Source organism: Pelmatolapia mariae, linkage group LG7 (genome assembly GCF_036321145.2).
Source record: "Pelmatolapia mariae isolate MD_Pm_ZW linkage group LG7, Pm_UMD_F_2, whole genome shotgun sequence".
Classification (NCBI taxonomy): domain Eukaryota; kingdom Metazoa; phylum Chordata; class Actinopteri; order Cichliformes; family Cichlidae; genus Pelmatolapia; species Pelmatolapia mariae.
In genome coordinates, this window is record NC_086233.1 from 32,631,464 (window position 1) to 32,652,362 (window position 20,899).

At 39.7% G+C, this 20,899-nt stretch overlaps 1 protein-coding gene across 10 annotated transcripts in view; it reads left to right on the forward strand.

Annotated features, from left to right (window-relative positions):
* The first annotated feature begins 753 nt into the window (after positions 1 to 753).
* The window catches only part of vav2 (vav 2 guanine nucleotide exchange factor), a 195,574-nt gene continuing 175,428 nt past the window's right edge, over positions 754 to 20,899 (forward strand). For all 10 annotated transcript variants that reach the window (XM_063478847.1, XM_063478842.1, XM_063478844.1 and 7 more), the window contains exon 1: positions 754 to 2,030. In XM_063478847.1, coding sequence (XP_063334917.1) covers positions 1,827 to 2,030 — 204 coding nt within the window. In that variant the 5' untranslated portion in view covers positions 754 to 1,826. The remainder of the gene's footprint in view (positions 2,031 to 20,899) is intronic.

Below are 20,899 nucleotides of genomic sequence, written 5' to 3' on the forward strand. Positions count from 1 at the left end.
TGACAATACATTTTGTTTAGGTGAAAATTAAATGTATTCATTATTTTCATGTTACTTTTACTCCAACTGTAACACTTTAACTAATGGAATATTTGTAAGAAGTCTTTTCAGAGAGACAAAGAGTTTTTGGAAAGAGTCCACCTCTGTGTGGGCACTAACTGTGTTACTGTTATAAAGAATAAAAGTGTTCAGATGGTAAGACTCAAACATAAAGCGCCTAGATTTGGATTAGAACAAATTAAAAGTTATAGCATTAGTCAAGTTGCTTTTCATTCTTACTCTCGTGAGGGATCAGAAATAATAAAAAAAATGTATAGTGTTCAGAAATTAAGGATGTCAATATCTGAACAGTGACTGAAAATTCAAACCTGTAGGTTACTAGTGATCTGCTCAAGACTCTCGACTTACAGTACAACTACCAGGTATAAACTTAAAAGAGATTTCATGCACAGTGAAATTCCTGCACTGGAATAACAAGTCCAGAAGCATTCAGAATAACATGGAAAGCATCTGCGTGGAGAGATCACACAGCAAACATAAGAATCTATCTATCTATCTATCTATCTATCTATCTATCTATCTATCTATCTATCTCTCTCTCTATATATATATATGTATATATATATAAATATATATCCCCTTTATGCCAATGGCCCTTGCAGTGTGCGCTTCACCCATCAGAGGGCGCATCTTAACGCTTAGTTTAAAAATACTCCCTGAAACCCAAATTCTTTTAAGAGTGGAGCTGCTAAAGCAAACTACCCGACTTTTAACTTTACGTGTCTTAATCAGCACATAGGGGCAAGTTCAAACTCCTGGGCCAATACCGAGCCTGAAGCCTGGTCTCCTTTCAGATTTGAGCAGCTACGATCGGCAGCTGGGATCTCTAAACATCTCTGTCCGAGAGGGAAACACGGAGAGGGAGACGTGAGAGCAAGGACGTGAGCGGAAGGGAGGCAAAAATCAGAGAAAAGCTAAGCTGGACACACTGATAACGCTGTTTTGGGCGTGCGTAAAAGCGCGAAGCGAAGTTGCATTTACAGGATACATGTAAACACAGATGCCCCCTTTTTTGTTTCCCAGACTGGACATGTTTCCGCTGCTGGAGAGCGACGTTTAGACTGTTGTGAAAAGAGATTGAACCAAGGGTTGTAGAGAGTCTGGTCTGTTATCCCTTTCTCTTTATCTTTCGCTTTGGGACTGAGTGGAAGTCCTTGTTTTTGACGCTTAGAGTACTGAGGAAACGATAAATGCAAATGCGATTGGTGACTCCGTGCTTTTATTCATCGTCTACAGAGACTTGAAAAGCCGCTTTTCCCACATTGCACAGCAGCCCGTGGTGTTTGGTTCACTGAAATGTGAAACACTAGTGAAGTCGATACATGACAAACTGCTGTATCCAGCTGGTTTGTTTGTCTCTGTTGTAAACCTTTTACGCCCTTTGGATTGTATGTGTTGAGTAGGAAACTTTTTAAGAATGAAGAGGAGAAAATTCACGTAGCACGTCTCCGTTTTCTGCTTACATCGTCGCTGTGTGCCGAAGTGGATCCCTGTTATTATTTTAGTCATTTTCGAGCCTTCACGTTGAGGAGACAGGGGAGCTGACATGCGCCTGGACATGGGGATATAGTGCGCTGACCTACTGCGAATAATACAAAGTTGTGAAATTGCCTGATTTGCGTACATAGTGAATGATCAAGACACCCGGAGCCGGTGGGAAATCAACCATAGTGCCTGCTCGTGCGCCGTGAAACAACGCTTTTCTGCTCGCACTGAGCCAGTTCGAGAACTAGGTTATTTTGCGAGGAGAGACTTCGGAGCAAGATATGGAGGAGTGGAGACAATGCGGACGGTGGTTGATAGACTGCAAGGTCCTGCCCCCGAACCACCGGGTTGTGTGGCCCTCGTCGGCCGTCTTCGACTTGGCACAGGCCCTGCGTGATGGGGTGTTGTTGTGCCAGATGTTGCACAATCTCTCCCCGGGATCAGTGGACCTGAAGGAGATCAATTTCAGACCCCAGATGTCACAGGTGAGTCCGCCTCGGTATACATTTTAAACGACCAAATGGTGGCTTTGATTTACACGCCCCCCGGGCAAACTTTTATATACACTACGCTGCTACACATCCACACCCTGGGATTCCCTGGGTAGCCACTTCCCACTGAGATGTTCCATGATTTGCCTTGATTGTTTGGAAAGCTTTTTTTTTTGTACCACATTTCTCTGCCTGGATTTCCCCAGCTGATCCAGAGATTTTAACCAGAAACCTTCCTGTCACAACAAGCCCATTCCTTGGCGCAGTAAAAAAAATTTCTATCAGTGTATCTGTGATAACACAGCAGTTAAACACATACTGTGGGGGCTCTGTGTGTTAAAACATGCAAGCTTCATTTAGTTTTTCCCAGATGGAGAAAAGAATGCAATTATGCCCACCAACACCTTATTCTGGAAGTGTCACACCTGCATCCATGTGATGATATAGGTCTCAAGGTTGATGATGAGCTGTTCTGCTGGTGGCTCCAGGAGCACTTAAAAGCCAATTCCGTTCATTTCTTTTTTCTTTTTTTTTCCCCCCCAAAAAAGGTTAAACATTTATCTACCCAGTATTTTATTTCTGGTCATGCAAGTATCAGCACCCCCTCCCAATGAAATTGACATGCAGTTGGCAGCTAGAGCATCTTCACATTCACTTCCAAGGGTGCTAATTGGGTGTTATCTAGACAGCCTAACTCTGTGCGGAAGTGAGCAAAGATTATAAGCTTCTTAGGGAAGAGAAAATTGAGGACACTAAATAAAGTAAAAGCTATGGAATGTTAGAGTGATGCTCTTCCATGGTTGATGATTTAGTATACACCATTTATCTGGTGGTAGCAGTTTTAAAAGGATGCTGCACTATTTGCTTTTAAATTTTTACCTGTCTCAAGTTGAAGGGAAATGGCAAACTGGAAGAGACTCAAAGAGAAGTATCCCTGTGTGTATGTAATTAAACTCAAACGAAACCCAAGACTTCATGGCAATGAGATTAGAGGTTTGAACTGTAGCTATTGCACGCCTCTGCTTCTGTAAAGCTCCCTCTGCACTTCAGCTCATTCATGTTTCCAAAGCCAATAAGAGGAAGTGTCGGGTGCCACAGGAAGTTTACATGACCACAGTGGTGGAGTAGAAGTGCTCTGTGGCAAACATGTCTATTGACTTTTATTCACCCTGATGTCTGCACTGAAATACCACACAGCCTCCGCTGCACATGGTGAAGAAGTCTTGGCTCTGGCACTGTGACATATTTCGATTATTCTTATTGTCATACCTGCGGGCTTTAATAGCTGTGTTAGGAAGCGATTCCTCACTGACAGCAAATTTGTCTGATATGCTTGGCACACCTTCTGTGACCTCTTTCTGTCATAATAATGTGTGAATGTGTGTGTGGGTCTACTGTCTGTCTGTCTGCTTTTTTTGCTCTGTCTGTGTTGGGTGCTGTTTTCTAGTAAACACTCCTTTCTTTGTCCTTGATTAATCAGGAAAAGATAAATTGGTTAGCTAGATCAACAAGGAATTCATTTGCAAGTGTGGCAGATATTTTTCAAATGGAGCAAAAATGCCACTTTTGTCTCTGTTTCCCGCTTATCAAATGGGATCATTTGCAACTGTTGAACAAAACAAGAATGTCATGTAAGATTCTGCGCCTTGTGGTGGACATTTTAAGCTATTTGTCTTCCATTTAAGACAATAAACACTTAACAGAAGAAAGAATTACATATTAATCAATGAAAATAAATGCTAGTGGTATCGCTATCCGCCCCCCTCTCTTTGCCTGGTAACCAACAGCGGCCTTAACTTATCACCTCCAGAAGCTACTGGGTTCAGTGATTACAAGGGCGAGAGAGAGAGAGACTTGGATGGCATGCTTTGATCCGCCCACTAATCCAGAGCTCCCAGTACCACTGAGTGAATCTGCAGCGAGGGTGGAAGTGGTGTCCTCGGTGACAAATTGGGTTAAACAAAATCCTGGCAGCAGAACAGTAGTATGTGATTTATGATAAGGAAAAGGTCAAAGCTCACGTGCTTTAAAACCGAGAACACACAGTTAGTGGCTTAACCAAATGAAGAGGAGATGAAGCAGAGCAATTATATTGTTTGCTCGGTACAAAATTTCTCTTGTATCCAGTGGATAAACTTACGCGGTGATTGATAGGTTTGAAATTGAGTTTTGTCTGTGAATATAACTAGTTTCTAACATTTAGTTAAGACGTCCTCAACACATGGTAGTAGGTGTAGAGTCGATGCATCGTAATGGTGGTTTATGGCGAAAGAAGAACATAAAGACACAAAGTATGTGTTTCTCCTTTTTCTAATGACCCATTACTTCTACTGCTATCAGAGCCTAATCACAATAATGCTTTTCAAGTTTGGCATTGATCCCAGTTTGTGGTCTTGGTGCTTTTGTGCATTCTGCAGACCTCAAAGAGAATTCCTGGTAGAAACACGATGGTCATAATTTTTTCTCAAAACACGGCATGTCGACAGTTAATGAATTTGCAATTGAAATTCCACTCAGTGGTCTTTTCTACCTTGTATGTTATGACTTGATGATGCTTTCATGGTCTTAAGATGAACATTTTGAAGTTTCCTGAACGTGTGTTTCATTTGACCCACTCGTACAGTGCTCTGCAAAAGTCTTGAGCCACCCCTCATTTCTTACATATTTTGCTAGTAAAATGGGAAACAGGTGCAGTGATGTGTTGAAACATGTGAAGTATATAAGGCAAAAACAGAGACCTGTTGCCACTGATTTTTTTTTTTATTATTCCAGTAAAGAAATTGTCTTACTTCAGCCTTTTTTTTTCCCTGCTTCCCTTTTTAAAGATTAGTTTCTTGACACCTATTCTTCCATTGAAACCGTTTCTGATGATGAACACTGGATCAATCGAAGGGGCAGATATATTTCTCAGGTCCTGTGTCTTTGATGGATTTTGTTTTCTTAAGGCGGTAACTTTCAGACTTTATCTGCTGCAGATACTTGATCTTTTATCCTCTTCATCTTTTGCCTAGGTTCCTCAATTTTTTTAAGGCCACATTGCACGCTAAGATGTGCCAGGTTTTCAGCGAATAGCTCTTGGGGACTCACCTTATTGGTGCAAAAATGACATCAAACCTATTATCTTTGGCATTTTTCATAAATTCAACTGAAGAAGTCGGAACAAATTATGTGTTTTTGCAACAGGTTGCTAATAACAAAGACCAAAGACAAAATTTGAAATTGTTTTTTTTTTTTTTTGCTAGCTTGTAGGCACAATACTGTTTTATCCCTTGTGTTAGGTACCTCTTTATGTTTATTTTATTCATTCATTATTCAGTGACTGAGTGGCTTAACAAACAAAAACACATTCCTATGAAAATGGTTAGGTACAAGGGCTGGACTGAAAATGAATGAAAAAGCAGCCAATGTTCAAAGATAAACTTTAAAAGACCTTCAGAAATCCTGGAGCGCTATTGCTCAAGACAACTATAAAATTACAAGAAAGTCTGAGTCCTTGGAAGCAAAATATAAAGAAAGACGGGGTGGCTCAAGAGTTACACAGTAAGTCACAGTAAGGCACATGGGATGCCAGCTCATGGCTGTGTGTCAGACAGTAGTCACTGGTTTCTAGATTGCGCTTCTGCAAATTCCATCTTTTGCTCTTGACAGAGCGGTGTATGTAAGCCCGGACCCTTTGAGCATGCTGAAATGGCACTGGTTGATACTACTTTAACTGCAAACTAGAAAGCTTTCAGTATTTCCTCTGTTTTTATACAGCGGAAAATTCAATATCTGCTTTTTTGTACTGGTAATGAACAAAACAATATGAGGGCCTTTCCAGCTTTCATCTTCAACTCACAGATCTACGAATTCTGTGTAATTCTTAATTATATATTCTGGTAATAGGCAACAGGATGAGCTTTACAACGTAAACATTATAAATAAATTAAAAAAAAAACCTCTCAGTAATAAAATCACTTGCTATATTGCTGTATATTTTTGACGGTGTTCACAATAAGCTGGCAAAAACTGGACAAAGCCCTCTTTTCTCCCAGCCTACTGTTTTCTTAAAACAAAAATGGAGCACTTGTGATAACTTAATTGATAACATACAGGACCAAATACACACTGCGAAACTAATTTGTCACTGTCCATTTTGATTCCTAGTGTATGTGGTTAAACTTCATGGCACTAACCTCATTAATATTTCTGTTATCAGATTTGCAATTATAGAGTTACATACCAAAAGAGAGCATAACCAAGGGGGATTAAACATTGTTTGATTTTGTCTTTCTTCCCCTTTGTGGACAGGAGAGGAGGTGGAGTAGTTCTTGAAAGGAAACTGTGAAACTGACCTTCATTTATGTGGTCAAATGAATTCCTAATTCTGTTTTTCGGCATTTGTTTGCCTTTACCTCAAGGTTGTAAACGGGTGGCTAATGAGCGCTGGTGTCTGTAGATGCTTCAGAGCTCAAAGTGTACTTATTCAGAATCCAATGCCTCAGGCGGTGTCTGAAAGACGAGACTGAGCCTTTTGAGTGTTCTGCAGTTCTCTCTTCACTTCTTATTTTCTTTTGTTTTTTGTTAGTTGTGAATGCCTATGGGATGAGCAGGTGGATATATATGTGTGTGTGTGTGTGTGTGTGTGTGTGTGTGTGTGTGTGTGTATGTGTGTGTTTGCTGTGCTTTTGTTTCCTTGTGTGACCGTGCACTTGTTTATTATGTTTGTAAGTATGTTACAGTACCTGTGTTCAGACTCAATCAGTATTGAAGCTGGGGAGCCTGCAGAGCTGCACTGAAGTTTCTCAGTACTCCGCAGGGCTCCAGATCCCACACAGAGCCTGCTGCTTCCACTCAACATAATTGAGGTTCTTCCTCTTTGTCCAGCTCCCACCAGAAATATTGGCTGCTGATGGAAAGTAACCGGATCAGATCTGAATTCTTTTCTTAAAATTCTGCCATTCCTGCAAACCTGGATTACCATGACATTGGTGTTATGCATCATTCATCCGGTTCTAAAAATCACACTATAGAAAATTGACTGAAATGTTTTTGCTGCTAGGATTAGAAATAACTAGAAATAACACAGACACAGCGATAAAAGCTGATGTGGAAAACGTGTTAGTTGCCTAGCATTTATTTGAAGTTGTTTTTCTTGCCACTTGACAAATTGTATTTTCATTCACCTTGTAGGTCCTCTTTTGTCTCTAACAGCTCTTTGGAAAGTATGTGGCTAGCCTTGTGAACTTTCTGCAGTAGCTGTATGCCATCTTTTTCTAGATGCTGTTTGATGCTAACTAGGTAGACTCGGGGTAAACAACAAGAGGTTTGTGGTATAAAGACATCCTTTTTTTTTTTTTTTTTTTTTTTTTTAAGGGGCTCACAGACTGATGCCGGCCAATGAAATTTCACACAAATAAGAGGATTCAAAGCCACTTTTCATTGAGAAAAAACAGCTTCTATGCTGTGTTAAACAGTTATTTTCTGCACGCAGGACTTTGCAGTCGGATCTTCAGCTTCAGACAAGATTTTTTTTTCTTTTTTTCTTTCCTGTAACCAGGAAGTGGTGCACTTTAGAATAAGTATCTCTTTTTTAAGTGCTCTGGGCCAAAAGAGGGGAAACCATGCGAAATTCACATAAAGCTATCTGTAATGAGATCCAAAATATGTAAGCTAATTTGTTGCTTATGTCTATTTTTAAGAGCCTTTCCTTAGTGCTGAGATTTGCACATGTACCTTAATCTGTAAGACTACAATGGGTTTACCAAAAAATGTTTGCTAAAAATATCTGCATTCTTCTGCTTTATACCTGTTTAATGAGGCAGGAAAAGTGGTAAAAGGCTATAAAAGAGGTTGTAGTACATCAGACTAGGGTATTGTTATTTTGGTACTTCCTGTGCAATCTGTTTGTTGCTTATCTTTTTCTTCATTCATTTTTGCATCTGTTATTCTTTTTCTGTGCTCCTTCTCTGTGACATGGCAAAACCTGGACAGCTGCATTGAAATCCCTAATCAAATCCTGCTTCATTTTGTCTTCATCAGTCATGTCATTACAGTATACATTCATTGTTCACTGTAGGTCAAACTTACAACACTTATTGCCCTGTCTCAGATCTGCGTGGTTAAAAATGAGATCAACGGGAGTGTATGAACCAAACAGCATGTTAAATGTCAGTGCACTTTCTACTCTGAAATCTCTGTTTATGGCCAGAGTGGGTAGGGGGGTAGTAACCACTGTAGACACCTACCCACCCACCCTTTTCTCCCTCTGGAGTAATTTAATCTCAGTGTTAGGTCTACTGTTGACCCCATGACCTCAGCGCTCGCCGGATGCAGGTAATACTGCTAATGGAACTCATTAGGGATATGTCTTGGGTTGGACAGCTGAGACTGTGCTGCTGGAAGCTAATGGGATTGACAAGGAGAGAATGGGTCTGGGCCGGTGTATTCTAACCTTTGTGTAAGGTAATCCTACTCCTGAGGTCACAAAAATCCCCTCAAAATTTTAACGTCTGTGTGGGTTGAGCGCTGACATTTGCAGGACTGACCTATAAATAATATTTTGTTTTTTTTATTTATTTCCTGGAGGGACTGGACGTGCCTTAGTCTCAACCTGTCACAAAACTGGATACAGATTCCAGTGTACTTGTTGTTTTTGTGGAACCTAAATGTTGTTCTTGTTAGTTAACTAGATATTGTAACTTTTTTTTTTATCTGATAAGAATGACACAGACACAGTGGTAGCTAACGTCCCAACTTAAACCAGCCCAAATTGTGCTGCACTGACAAGCTGTAAAGCATTTTACTAACAATTGTTGCTTCTCTTTGATGTACGTTAACCTGACTTGTTTTTTTTTTTTCTTTGACTGTCAGGTATTCTTGTGCTGCAGCTGCAGGATATAAAAACAAAACAAAGAAAATAATTACAGTCATTCTCGTTTTTAATTATGTGAACAGATTACCTAAGGGTCACAGAATAGTATTGCTGGCTGAGTAATCATCCTTCGAGTTATCAAGAGTATCACTCCCACAAATATTTCATTAACACTGAAACATTTAAGCCAGTCGTCTACATTTGTTCAGAACAGTGTTGTCTATGGGTCATTTTTTCCCCTTGCCAGTGCCTGTAGTGTCAGAGATAATGTGAATGAAAGATTTGATAAAGGAGTCATTATGTGAGGAGCTTAACAAATGTGGACATTTTATCAACCTGAAGTCAGATTAAGAATGGAATCAGTTCCAGGACGTTTTTCTTCGTTTGCAAGTGTAATTCTTCTTCATATATGTGGCGGTTGAACTCGTGTGGTCACGACCATGTTGTTTTACTAATATTGCACCACCTGTGGTTTAACAACGGTGATATTAGAACTATAGAAATGTTGTTTAAAACTATGACAATACTTCTGAAAGTATTATATATTTCAGGCAATATAGCAGAGTGGACAGCAATACAGCAATACATTTGCGCATGCTAGGATTATCCCTCATTCTCAGCAAAAGAAGTTTTTATTGTTGAGTATTTCCCTGGGCTGCTGTTCTGTAAAGCAGGCATTCACTTGGAAACAGAAGCAACAAATTTAAAAACAAATGGAGACCATTTAAAATTTTGCTGCAGCCCAGCTGTTCCTTTTCAAGTTGGGACAATTTCTTCTGTGCTAGCAAAGATGTATTGCCTTAAAGTTAATCCATGCGTCAGCTGTACAAACAAAAGCAACTGAATATTACTAATGGCCCAAAAGGGATTCTTACAGGGCTGACTTAAACAATGCATGACATTTAGCAAATGAATGGAGCAACTGAGGTATATGAAAATAGTTTACTTTGAAACTACAACCCTTGTCGCTTGTTTTACGTGCCGTTTTTATGATTGAGTGAATAGAAAGGTCAGCGTTTAGTGGATTTACGAATAACGAAAGTATCTGAAAATGGTCAGGTACAAAGATTGGATTGATATAAGTTAAAAAGCAGCCAGTGTGCAAAGACAAACTTTGAAAAACCTCCAGAAAGCCTGGAGAACTAATGATCAAGACCACTTAAAAAATGCAAGAAAGTCTGGCTTCTTGGAGGCAGAATATGAAGAAATGAGAGGTGACTCAAGACATTTGCACAGTACTGGACACAGATGGAAAAAAAAAACTCAATTATGTTTTTTTTCTTTGTGAGATAGATTCTTTATTATTTTTCTGAAACATAACTTAAAGCTAAACGAACAGTCATACAAAAGGAACACATAAGGTGAGCTTTTCTTCACAGTCATTAATTGGATAACATCTCACTGTATGCTATAGACTCTCATAAATAAATTAATATGAGGCAGTAAAAGCATACAACTTGCAGTGCTGCGTGAGAAATAATGCATAGCAGCATAGGAGAGCCATAAATAGGAAAACGGTTAAGTACTTGCATTATTCAGCAGATGAATAAATGCCATAGTAGTTGAGGTCAATATTCATTAGGTGCAAATGAATGGTCACATGTATACACATTGTAAGTGTGTGGGCCTGCTGCTTATGCAGTTGCTGCTTGGCACATCTGCAAGTACTGAAGTCGCAGCTGTAATAGAATGTGGTAATGAAGCCACTTACAGAACACGCAAACATTTAAAAGTCACTCCAGGGAATAAACTGACATTAAAATATTTAAATCTAGAGTTAAGTATTGCTTAACCATAAATAAATATTATCCATCCATCTATCCATCTTTTTCTGTCGCTTATCTGTGTTTTGGTCTACCTATTCCAGCTCATCTAGGGCTGGCTTTCCAAGCCATCGAAGAGATAATCTTTCCAGCATGTCCTAGGTTTTCCTCATTGCCTCCTCCCAGCAGGACATGCCCAAAATACCTCACCCAGGAGGTGTCTAAGAGGCACCCTAGTCATGTCTTCATACCACCTGTCTCCTTCTGATGTGGAGGAGTAGCGGTTTTACTCAGAGTTCCTTCTGAATGGCCAAGCTACTCACCCTATTGCTAAGGGAGAGCCTAGCCATCGTAGCCATCATTGTATATGTGATCTCTTTCTTCCAGTAACTACCTAGAGGTTGTGCCCTAGGTAGAAAGGGTAGGAACATAGGTCCACAGGTAAATTGACAGCTTGGATTTTATGCTGAGCTCCCTCTTCACACCAACAGATTACACCAGTTTGTTTGTCAGTCTTGCAATCCACCCTCCCCTCACTCTCTCACTTTTGAATAACGCCACCAAACTCTTAAATTCCACTGCTTGGGGCAACACTCAGGCAGGCTGTTTCTCTCAATCACACCCTTCCAGGTCAGTCAGTCATTGCCTGTGTGAATGTTAAAGATCCCCAGTAGGGCAACAGAGTAGGGCCACCAGAGTCCCCAGGTGGAACCTCAACACCTCATCCCAGTGACTCCAAGAAGGCTGTGCACTGAACTGTCATTGGGTGTAAATGCGCTCTGAAGTTGTTGGGAGGGGTCCTCTCATCCATTGGGGAAAACCCCAAAATACAGGCACCAAACTGAAGGGGAATTACAAATATACCCGATCCTGTCCACCGCTTTTCACCTGGGGAACTCCAAAGTGGAACACAGGCCAGTCTTTGTATAGCAAACTGGTACCAGAACTCCCAAGACACCAAACCCCTAAAGCTCATTCTGTGGTTGGTGGGGACACAGTTGGTGGGACCTGGTATACCTGATCTGGCAGGGTAAATTGGTCACTTGATCTTTAGGTTATCATAGGGATCACTCTCCATCTAGCTCTTCACCAGTGGTCCAATTACCCTAGGAAGACCCTACCAGGGGCAAATTTCATAACAAAGCTCCTGGAATAACTGCAACACTTAAACCACTGCACCACAATACGGTGGGACTTCACAAAGATGAAATACTGCACATGATTCGGTATTATTCGGTATTATGTAATTATAGTTATAAATTCAATTAAGAATTTTGTTCTATAGAGTCCAGTTTTAGTCCTTCACTGATACACAGCATTACCCCTTCCCCCGAACTATAAGAGCTGAAATGGTATGCATCCAAATGCAAACTGTGAGCACTCAGCTTTTTTGAATGCGGGCAATGTGTGTGTGACAATTCAAGTGGAAAGGCTGCTGCAGAAATATCAGGGGCTGCGGTATTTGATTTCAAAGTCCTAAAATCACCAGAATAGGTGTGTTATAGGGATGTGACCATGTGTTAATCTCGCAGCTCAGTTTGATTGATCACACGACTAACAAACAGGCAAATGAAGTGTTGTGGGTGGATAAGAAATGGGAGGATTTTTATATCAGTTCTATATTAGCATCTCATGGTTGTTTAATATGCTTCAGCATAGGGCTATAAAAGGGCTATCTTTTTACATAGCCAGAGAAAATCGGTAATGCAGAGGCCTGCTTTTTACAAGTTAGAATTCAGTGCTTTATCGTATTGTGTGGTATGGATTGTAATAAATCTTTTTCTTGACTGTTTGAATGTAGTTTCTTTGCCTTTTGATTAGCTCATTTGGGGTCCGCATGGAAGGTATGGTAAGAATGGTTTAAACCCACCTTGTTAGCTTGCTGTAGTAGTTGAAAGTATACCAAATGCTTCATGATGCAAAGTAATAAACTTTCATAGCACTGCACTGCAATGCTATGCTTCACCTCCGACATTTGGTATTCTGTAGTTGCTTGAGCATGAGTCAGCCAGTCTTCTGCTAAGTTTTTTGTCATCCACAGTGAAAAACTGCTCCACCTAAACAATGTGGAACAATGATATGCCTCTTTTCCCTTTCTTTTGGGTTCCTTGGGGAATGCTTTTAGTCTGAATTGTGAGTGCAACGTTTATGTGGGGAACTCCGAGTTGACCTAATCTTTGACTGAGTGGGAGAACTCAAGTGATGTCATGTAGAGGCAGATTACCGCAATTCTTGTCAAGAGCATTTCAGTCCCAAGAGTTGAGAGCATTTTTATAACTGACAGTAAAATTACCTTAAATCCTTCTGTCTGAAAACGAATCCTATGGTGACAGGAATTATTCTGTTGGCATCCTCTCTAATTATCTTACCTAACTAACCTTTAGGGATGCATTTCACTTTGAGAAGCCAAATCCTCCCAGACAACACATTGCCAGTTTTGCCATTCCACTAGAGATGGACAAAGAGATCATGCAGCCTTATGGTCACCGTCTGATTTCCAAAGAGGCTCCATCTGCATGGTGGTTGTTGGGGGTGATTAACACGGGCATGCAGTGGAATGGCGCCTGAATCTTTTCGGAGCCAGCCATGCTCTGCTGGGCGCCATCACTCCACAGAGAAATGAGAAAGAGGAGGCCATAGTTCTGCCTCTGTAGTGGTTAGCCAGATGGCTGAATATCTGAATTTCTCCCCTGGAGTTCTTCTTATGAAACCCGGACACTGAAGATCTTTCTCTTTTTTAATCAAGTCTTTAGTTGTTAATCTGATGGCGTCTGTCTTGCCATATGGAAAAGAATGGGAATAAAAACTTATAATATATGATATTTTACATGTCTCATTATGCTGTATGAGTTTATCACACTGCATACTGAAATATAAGATGCAACATCTTTTTTGTATTGCTTTGTCAGTTGGTGTCATTAGCCTGCTGCATGTTGAGCTGCTGTCAGAACAGAACCATTGCCAGAAATCTTATCTGAGTTATTGTGAGGTGGACCTGCTCTGTTTCATGCTGGGGTTTTTTTCTGAGGAGATGCTCTGCTTTCCACTTCCTGCTTTGGGCACACATCTCATTACCACTTCACACAATCACTGGGTGGCAGCTAAACAGAGTCGAGGTGTTTAAAAGTTGCACTGTCTGTGGATTTTTTTTCAGGCCTTTGCCACAGAAATCGCCACAAGAAGCGCCAATAACCCATTAGTGATGTGTATTGATCATATCACATAATTAGCTCTGGAACAGGAAGGGCACAAAGGTAGGGTTACAATGTTAGACTCTGTCCCATAAAACTTATTGATCTTCTCCACAGCTGAGTCTCTTGTTAATCATGCAAACAAAGTGGAACAGTGTGTTGTGGGCTGTAGAGCGTGGAAGTGATCATTTCCTGTTGCATGGCTTCGTGACTCATAATTTCAGCTTTGCAATCTCTCAAAAACGCAGTTTTATTTTTATCTATCAGGATCAGCTGAACATACAGTATTTCTGTTAGGGCTGTGCTTGATTGATTAGTGAATTGATTTGCTTTTTAATTAAGTGCTTAGTCCTTTATGTATCACTTTTATGTTAATACTCATAAGCATGAAGTATAAAATGCCCCTCCCATTTTCTTTATATAATAATGAAAATGTATTTTTTGTATATATGTATATAAGTCGTACTCACAAAGTATTTGCAGTTTTCTTGATTAAAATAAGGAATAACCATGATATTAAATATTATCTTTTTGTCCTACTAATCAACTGGTCTTTTTAGCACTAATGAACACATCGCCAATTAACTGCACTGTGTGAGCCTGGGCCTGCGGATTAAAATTTGTTATTGGATTTGGTCCAGTTTCCCACACATGAAATTAGTCAGATAGGTGATTACAAGCTTAAAGAGAGAAATCTAATAATATCACGCAGGAAGAGAACGCCTCCAGTGTTATGCTCAAGGACAGGCAGTCTTGTCAGAAGGGAATAAAAAAGGTTGTGCAGTTGGAGGTTGGACTGTTCAACCACTGGTCAGTGGAAAAGAGAGAGCAAAAGTAGAACATGTCTGTCTTTAGCAGACATTCATTTGTATTCTGAACATTTTAAACCAGCCTTTGGAGACGCTAAAATTCTTTAGTGTTTTTCTTTTTTTCACATTAATGTATCACAACTGGGCTGCTGCCTTGCATACAAATGAAACTGTAATTGTCACATTTAACAAAGGCTAGGAAAACCTGATCCATAGTTTTTGATTTGCCTTTGAAGTTATCTTGCGGGATTTATAACATTTTCGGAAATGCAGGAAATATGAGAGAGGCTTTAGGGACGGGAACTAACACACGAGGCCCAAAGGAGACAGAATACAGTTGGACTGTAAGGTGTTGCGACATTCACATAAATTCCTCAGAGCTGTTTGTTATTACTTGTATTTATATTTAGTCCGTAGTCGCATGTTGTTTTCTTTAATGCAGATAATGCATTTTGTGTCAGACTGACATTTGTGGTGCATTTGTGCAATTCAAACTTCTGCAAAATAAGACTTCTGGGGCTTTGCTTTGGTTATGGTTAGTCATTGCATAACATGATGAAATAATGTTTTATAGTTTCCAGCCTTTTTATTTAATGTCTGCTTTTTTGCTTTCTGAAAGTCGCACTTCTTTTTGCATTTATCATCACTCTCGCAAGTATAGTCATACTGTATGGTTTAGCTGGTGAAAAAAGAGACTGGTTCTCCTTCTGTCTTTCAAACAAAATCGACTATATCTGTGGCTTTTGCAACACAGACATGTCACCCTATCGTCCTTTGATTGATGATATTTCTAAAAAACAATTTCTCATAAGTGCCAGTTGCAAGAAAGGCAGGTGAGCGTCCTCAATCCCATCTAAAGAGGTGAAAGAAAACATTAAAGCTGCCACCAGTTTGGTGTTAGCATAATGAAAGCAGCAGAGTGTGAAGATGGAAGGCTAAACAATTTGGAATTAATGGCGGAAGCTGCTGGGGAAAACAAAGGGACAAAAAAATGCAGAGCTAGAGAGAATCAGATTGAGAGGAACCTTTTTAGTGGCTTTCTCTTGTCAAATTGAGCGTATCCGTCGCACTGATGTACACCGCTCATCTGGTCAACTTACCCTCCAAAGACTTGTCTTAACTACACTGTGGTGGTCCCTTAGTTGTCAATAGCTTTTCTTAAAAATGTCTTTGTGCTAATTTGGTTTTGTACTAAGCAAAACCAAATTCTCAGTGTTGGTTTGTGAAATTATCTTTCATTGTAACTTTACCTGTAGTCAGTAAGACACTGATTAGTACTGATCCCCTTCTTTCCTTTGTTAACATCTATAAATCAGAAGCCAATGAACTTAACCAGGTTGTTAGCTGAAGTCAGTTATTGATACAGACACTAATTAATACTCTGATATCAGCTTTGGAAATGACACCCAGATCATATTCATATGAACCTTGATTGGATTGGATTCTTTATCATCCATCCATCTGCTTATCCAGTTCTCGGTTGTGGAGGATGAAACCAATCAAGCTGTCCTGGGCATAAGTTGGAGTACATCCTGAACTTGTTGCCAGTCCATCACAGGGCTAAAACAGGGAATCAGGGAACCATGGACCATAGAGTTTAAAAGCAATGAACCTTAAATTGTGCTTGTTTTGTGTGCTTATAAGCTAATGTTATAAATACAATTGTTGGCTAACATTAGGTTGAATTTTGCACTGAAGATTACACATCAGTGATTTAAAGGGTTCTTCTGAACTGGAACTTATGTTGTTGTTTATCAGAGTCAGTCGTTTGAGGCAATGAGCTTATTTGCACTTGATTATTATGGGTGCCTCCTATGTGTTGTATGTTATTATGGGTTTGGCATTAAAGGGTCATCTACCACTGTGTCCAAAATGTTATTGCTCTCTGTGATCCTCTGTGTTTTGCTGAACACATCCTAGTTAATGCCTCGTCCACTGGTTTTGCCTGAGGGATCCTTTTTTAGGAGGCACACATATTAGATTTGCTCTGGAAATGTTTTGCAGGTAGAACCATCATGCTTTTAATAATTTGGGGTAATGCTCCTATAAGTTCAGCGCAGTCGTTTTCAAGACTATACAACAAAACAGGATAAACAACATTTTCAAAAACCTCAGTATATATGTTTCAAATGAAAGTAACACTAAAATGAGTTCCTTTTGTTAGGAATACAGAATGATAGACAAATTGCTTGAACCCCCCCAGTCAAACAAAAAGTGTGCATGGCTGTGAAATGCTGTTGGCAGTGACACGGTTGATTTATCTGTCTCTATCTGTTTCTCCATTTTTCTTTTTTTTGTCTTTCCTTTTCTGAGGACATGCACCACTTCCTACTTTCTACTTAGCATAAGCACTTGGTGGCTTAGAAAGTGAGTGAGAGAAAGAGCTGAATAATTCCCTCCCGTTCCCCCCCAAGTTAGCCAGACAACAAGAAACATCTGGACAGAGAACAGAGAGTTCAGAACGCACCCATTCCCACCTTGGCTGAGTCCAACAATGCTTGGCTCAGATTGCGCACTTGGAGTCTGGACACTGTGCTGTTATCCTACCAAACCCTGTGCAAGTGTTGCATTCTTATCATAACTTTGCTGATTTCTGAGAAGAATATGTGGGTGTTTTCAGCTGTTGAGTGTTGTGCAAAATGTATAATTTTCTTTCTCTGACTGGGGCAAAAGGTGTTATTTTCCTCTTTAAATTTCCATCATGGTATCCTCCAAATCTATTTCCAGAGGAGTCACCAGCCTTTAAGGTGTTTTCACACTCATTTTTAAATCTCAAGCTTTTATTTTGTAAGCTTCCAGTTATCTTAAAAGAAAAATCCCCAATTTTCCTGTCCTGTAGCTCTATCATTAAAAGAACTGCACTCATGCCACAAAGAGGTTTTCTACATCACTGGTCCTATGTGAGTGTGCAGTGCAGGTGCTATAGCCAGAATTAGAGCTGTGGAATAAGGTGGACAAACTTCTGCTTTTGTAAGACTTTAATATTTGCCTGTTTATTCAGCTGTGTCTGTTTCTGTTTCTGCTCTTTCCTGCCATGTCAAGACAGTGGTTGGATGCTGGGGATACAGTTCCCCAAACTCATGTAAATTATTTACCATGTCTGCTTTATTGAGGGATGTGGGTGGTATATCAGTAAAGAGTAGCTGTTATGGTAATTTTGGCAAAGGCCAACATTTAAAAATACATACATAAAAAATTGTATATTCTGATACTGGGTAGAATAATTGTTGTACCAGAAATCTGTTTATTGGGACGTGGCATTTTCCAGTAAGAGAAACGCTATGAGATTTCCTTACCTGAGTTATTGAGCATACATCATGCCAATAATTATTGTAGTTCATATGGTGTCAGCAGTCTGGCGCTTGTGGTCTTTGCTCTTAGTTGAGATTTGCTTGGTTGAAGAAGATGTGTGAGTCCATGATGCTAGCGTTATTGTTGCAGTGTTGATGTGAGATCACCTAAAATCTCAAATGTTGAGCTTAAGAAAAGCAGCCTGAACTGAGAGTCCTCTATAGATTGGCAATTCTTTAGACATTTGACAAGTAAGGTTTCTTAAGCTACTGGAAATGCTAATTCTTATTAATTTGTTGGTAACCTGTTGGGGTATTTGTATTAAAGCTGGGTTTTAGAGAATAGTTTCCCCTGTGGCAGTTTTTTTCAAAGAAGGTATTTGATAACTTAATCTTAACTGATACCAAAAAGTCTACTGGAGCAGACATTTTGCATTCCTGACTTTATTATAGCCTATCCTTTAACAAATATTGTCAGTATACTGTTCACTTTGTACATAATCCATCAGGGATGAACTTGACACTGTTTAATTGCGCTGATTACACAGTTATAGGCAAAGCTGTATCTAACTTAAATTCTAACTCTTGGTTATTCAAAAGGGCGTAATTCTGTTTATAAGATCCAGATAACTACAACGTAACTAAACATCTACATGTTCTTCACCCGTTCCAAAATCTAAATGTTGCTCGGTTTTACTGTTACGAAAAAATAATGAGCAACAAAAAGTTAGTGAGTATCGTCCTCTGAGATTTTTAACGTTAGAAATTTATTTATTTTTAACCAGGGTTAAACTTTAACCACCATGTTTTAGATATTCTAGCTCATTGCATTCACATTGGTCTGGGTCTTTGCCTCCCTTGTGTGCTCCATCATGTATTCATTAACTGAATGAAAAGGCTTGTGCAACAAGACAAATTTCCTGAAACCTTCTATTGTGCCTACCTTGGAACACCTTCCTTGCCAAGGCTGTAGGCTTTATTATAAAATGTATTTCAGGATTGCACTTGGCTTAGCTAAGGCTAAATGTATGTGGAGTTTGATCTGTTCCTCTTTGCCTCTGGAATTGCTCCTTCCTCTTTCTCATTCTTCAGTTGTTTTTCCAAAATGACTTGCCCTTGACAGTGGAATATGGGGGTGGTAGCAGATAGCATTTTCCCTGACCGCAACCTTCAGACAGGCTTCTGAGATAATAAATGACACTGTGTGATGGCATTCATCTTTCCCACATACACCTCCTTTTCGTTATACATGTTGATCTACACCCCGTTCTCTGGGGTTATCTTTGTTCCATTTCATGTCGGGAAAAAAATAAAAGATTTAAGTGGGTACAAAATTAAATATTAGGTTTATTATTCCAAATCATTTTCCAAATTACTTTGCCCACTATTCGTAGAATACCAATTAGTGTGATGTGCATGCACATTATACACATACTGTTCTATAGTATCCTTGAGAGAGAAGGACTACAGAGTTTATAGCCAAGTTCTGCCTTGTTAGAAGTGTGCTCCCACTTAATCCAAACAGCATATTGGATTTAGAAGCAGGTATTTAATTGTCTTTAAATGTCAGCACGAGTGATGACACTATTGGGAGATCATTATAGGGCTCGCTGGCTTAAATGAGCCTACTTTTAACCAGATGACTGAATGGCACTGCTGATTGGCTGTTTGACTGGCAGAACTGATGTATTTTTCTCCTGCTGGAATTTAATTTGTGTAATCATAGAGGCAACCTTTGAGAAAACAGCATTGTTAAACCCCAGCTTTGATTGATAACTAAAAATCTGCTTAGGGCTTCAGGCTGTCAGTCATGGCTTTGTTGGGTAGTAGTAAACAAAATAGTACACCACTGAGCTAAAACATGTTATTTAAACGTATAATTTATTTGCAGCATGCATACAGGGGCTGGTTTTCATAAATAATAAAGTTGATTAGATTAATATTATTTAATTATGGCATTTACAATTCCAGAGCACACTAGTTGTGTGGTGTGACTTGAGCTAATTTCCATAAGAGTCTGCTGGTTTACATGTCTCAGTATTTTGGTCATGTAAATATTGCTATTATCTGCTGGAAATCCTGTTATGTGTGTGGTTTTAACCACCTTGTGCTGCAGACAGTTCCATTTAAATAATACTATGTTGTGTTCTTGAGTTGTGTTGCACTTTTTTCAGTTTGTCGCTCAAAGGTTGAATATTGAGATTATTGATGTTGGAGTCACATTTGAGGACAGCCCAGTAGAAGCTTGTATTTGTGAGAACCTCTAGCCATGCTAGCGGCTGGTTTGATGGATGCCACTATCTGCTAGTCAGCTGGTCCACCTTTTTGGTCCAGACTGAAATATCTAAAGAACTTTAAGATGAATTGCCAGGAAATTTTGTACAAAGATTTATATTTCCCCAAGGATGGATGCTATTGACTTTGGTGATCCACTGCCATGTGCTGTAGCACCACCATCAGATTGTGCATGGCTCCCACACAATGCACTGACTACAAAAGTTGCAGATTTGACTAGATTGACCAAAAGCCTGCTCATATTCCTGGCCTCAGATAAAACTAAAATATGAATGTGAAAAGGATTAACTATGAGTAAAAAAAAAAAAGATTTTATTTAATCGTCTCCATTTTAATAATCAAATGTATTTTTGTATCTCTGTTTCTTTAAGCACCTACGTGCTCAAAGGTGTCAGTACATGTGAGACATTGTAAATGTGTTAGCTAGTCCCTGAGGAGCTTTGGATGAAGGTGATGTTTGCCTGTCACCCCACATTTCTGAGACTGCCAGAAGAGCCAATAAGTGGGGGTAAAGGTTTTCAGGGTGACAAAGGAAACTTCCTCTGTTAAGAACTTCATAAAACCAGACAGCTGAATGTTAGAGGCCTCCAGCCCCTTGCACCCCTGCTGACAGTCCTGTCGTCTGTGCTTCCTCCTCCATTAATTAAAGGAGGCCTGGCTCC